Source organism: Alligator sinensis, unplaced genomic scaffold (genome assembly GCF_000455745.1).
Source record: "Alligator sinensis unplaced genomic scaffold, ASM45574v1 scaffold485_2, whole genome shotgun sequence".
Taxonomy (NCBI): domain Eukaryota; kingdom Metazoa; phylum Chordata; order Crocodylia; family Alligatoridae; genus Alligator; species Alligator sinensis.
This window is the reverse complement of record NW_005842069.1, coordinates 2,563,078-2,566,461: the sequence shown is the minus strand read 5'-3', so window position 1 is coordinate 2,566,461 and position 3,384 is coordinate 2,563,078. Positions and strand designations below refer to the sequence as shown.

Sequence of the window (3,384 nt, the reverse complement as noted above, 5' to 3'; positions counted from 1 at the left end):
TGATTTCAGTTTAAGGGAAAGTTTAAAAAAGAACTTAATATTAAGCATGCAGTTCAGTATTGTACTAAATGGAAATAGCTCTTAGATGAATTTCTCTGAGAGTTTATTTTTCCAGAGACATTCTGCAAAAGACATTAATTGAATCAGGATATTGGACTAGAGAAAGATCAAATTCAAGAATATTTCATCATTTTTTTCCCCCAGCTTCCACTGAAAGTTTGAATTTCGGCATTTGAGACAGGGAATATTTAATTGTAAATTATCCTGTTCACCATCCCTTTTCTTCAATCAGCTTTTATTATAACTTTGATACTTTCACAAGTTCATGTTCCATAAGCTATTTTTAAGAAATGTTGCTTCTTGTGGATAAAATTTGTTTGGAGAACATGAAGTAATGAGAAACCATGAAAAAAGGATGAGATTATTGAAACATAGTGGCAGCAAACAGCAAAATAAAGTTTTAAATGTTTCTTTCCAAGCTTCTGAGCTTTCTATTAATACAGCAGATAGACAGCATGAGCCTGAAAGGATTTGTCTATATAGTGTCATATGGGACTTATAAAAACTTCCAAAATCTCAAAGGTAAAGTCATTGTGAGCTTATCAGAAGGTCCAGTCTTTAGCTATCTCTTTTGCAGGCATGTAGTGGTGACGGAGGGCTTAAGGAGTTTCCCAGCTCCCTTGTATAGCCTGAACGGACACATACAACTGATGACTCTGCCTGATGGGTAAAGCAAAAATGTTTCTTATTCTACTAACCTGAGGGCAAATGGCATCCTAAAAGTACAGGGAAGGGTGGGGAAAGATACAGTGGAGAGCATGTTAAGAATGATTCACTGGTGTTGCTGCTCCTCCATACTTGCTTACTAAGTCTAGGATTGGTGCATTTTTAACCTTAACCATTTAAAAGAGCAGAGTAGCAGATATTACTCCCTTGTGCAGTGCAGAGGTTGGGGAAAAAATCTGCTTCCCCAGCCTCCCCTAAGGAGCTTTCAAACACCACACCACTCTTAATGCTGGGCTGTCATCCTTTTCCTACCAGATTATTGTGATGCCTGGGCCTATTAGAGCATGGGAGTATGACAGACAAAGAACAGAAGAAAACTTCTTTCCTGCTTCCCTAAGGAAAATGTGACAAAAGGCTGGATTGAGTGTTAAAATGCTGACACTGCAGCATCCATAATGATAGACAATTAACAATGGAGTAGCTTGATTTATTCAACTCAATGTGAACCCCAGTAATGGCATTTTACATTTAACTTTTTTCCACCTCCACTGACCTTAAAGTATGCTCATGTACCCATCAAACATTAAATTAGGAAAACAAAAAGAATACACCTTGTTGTGCCTCATGGGGAATTTTTTAAGATCCTTCAGCATTAGGCAAAATTAAATAGAAAATAAATAAATAAATAACCCAAGTAGCATCAACTTAAACTCCTTGTTTTCCACATTGAGACAATATTTTACCAGCAGCTGTATTTTTTCCTTTGGTCACATTAATATGCAAATAAATGTGACACGTGACTAGGAAATCCCTAGAGTCATAAAATGACTGTTGTAGCTTCTGGCCACAGAGCAGCATGAAAATAGTTAGCATCATCCCAGTGAAGCCCAGTGACCTGAACTCCTGCATAGGTAATGGTGCCTCCATTGTTACTTTTAGCAAGACTGCCTATGCCTTATCTGCTTCACTGCATAAGGAATATTTCATATTATTCCATTTGGATTTTTGTGGAAAGATAAAAAGACAAGTCAGAAACAATGGCTGTGACAGCTTCTGCACCACTCCGTAAATAGCGCAGGCCTGGTGAATATGGGCTGCACACGTGTTTATATCGGCAACCATTCTCCTCCTAACTATTTAGAGGGGCACAAAGGGCCCATATGAAAAAACCATTTGAAAGGATAGTCCCCGTGTATACTTTCTGTAAAGGAATGGATTGCAGGAGGCTGTCACATCAGTAATAAACCCCATTGGTTACTTTAGGCTGGTCCCAAGGCCTTAAGAAGAGCTAGAAATAGTTTCACAACCCTCTGCATAAGATTAGCTCTCCAGAGAGCTATCCTCATAAACAGGCACCATCATAGACTTACTGTAGCTCTGGTATGTTATACATATTGCAATAAAAATGTCATTGCTTGGTTTATTTTATATATTGTTACGGATGTGGTACCACAGACTTTATTGAGCAATTAAAAAATATACACAAGGGACAGCAGTATCTCTTTTTTTTGTATTTTTTTAAATTTGCTTTTCTTCCAACTGAAGAACCCAGTTTCAAATGTGAAAAGGACACTTTTTTCCCACCGTAACTGTGTACAACTTGTTCAGTTGCAAGTTATTCATGTATTGTTACTGTTGCTGTGGTTATACCTCCAGTTGTTTGGGAACTAAAACATTTCTTGTTCCAAGAATGATAACTAAGTTGTTCTTTCTGATTCTATTTCTCCATAGAGTTCAGCTAGCTTCTTGAACTCTGGTCCCCAGTCACCAAGGTAATTATAATCCTGGTCAGAGTGTGTAGTAGCTGAATCTAGAGAGCTGATAGATCCGGCTTCTGATCTATGACCCTCATATGCATATGTCTGTAGTGAGTCATATGGGGGCACACTGGGATCCAGATCAGCCTCTGCCAGTCTTTGTTTAATAAATTCTTGAACATCTATACTGTCGAGGCTGGAGGAAGGTTGATGTCTTGGTGTGGGTTTCACTTCGGGCCGTACATCCCGCCGATACTTCAGCTCCTCAGCTGCCGATGGATTCCTCAGGGCTGTGATGTCAAATGCTTCAGTATCCTCCTCCCCACCACCCTCATCATCATATGTGACAATGTTTTCCCGGACATCTTCCTCAGAAATGATCAGCGGCTCCTTTTTGCTGCGCCTTAGTGTGATGAAAAGGACCACAATAGCTAAAGAGAAAACTGAAGATATTAGATCAGGGTTATGGACACTGCATATAAAAAAGTATTCTAATTTTTTCATCAGGTATGAAATAAGTAACTTTCTGGTCTCATGAACGGAATTGCTATGTGATTGCCTGTATTCTTATGCTGGCCTTAAACTGAGTTGTGATTAATTCAGATGCCTGTTTATATACAATGTGACCAAAACATAAAAACCTGGATGCCTCAAATTAGGCCTTTAGGAAAAGATTCCAAGATGAAATAAATTGACTTCCTAAGGAGCTTTATCAGTTTGCAACACCTCCGTTTCAGGCCTTTAAAACTGGCATTTAATATCTCAGTAAGGACAACCTGATTTTTTTTCCAGGTACAAACTATTAATACATTGCACTGACTTCAGTGGCCGTCCTGGCTGCCCAGCTCTTCTGAACATCAGACCACTTGGTATCATACCTTGCTTTAGTTACTGTCCTGTT

The 3,384-nt window shown here is 38.8% G+C and overlaps 1 protein-coding gene across 5 annotated transcripts in view; it reads right to left on the bottom strand.

Moving 5' to 3' along the window:
- Positions 1-472: 472 nt before the first annotated feature.
- The window catches only part of LOC102381138 (cadherin-18), a 469,255-nt gene continuing 466,343 nt past the window's right edge, over positions 473-3,384 (bottom strand). For 4 of the 5 annotated variants that reach the window (XM_006023586.2, XM_025204105.1, XM_025204106.1 and 1 more), the window contains one exon: positions 473-2,926. In XM_006023586.2, the coding sequence (XP_006023648.1) occupies positions 2,424-2,926 (503 nt within the window). In that variant the 3' untranslated portion in view covers positions 473-2,423. The remainder of the gene's footprint in view (positions 2,927-3,384) is intronic. The other variant, XM_025204107.1, reaches the window with a different exon arrangement.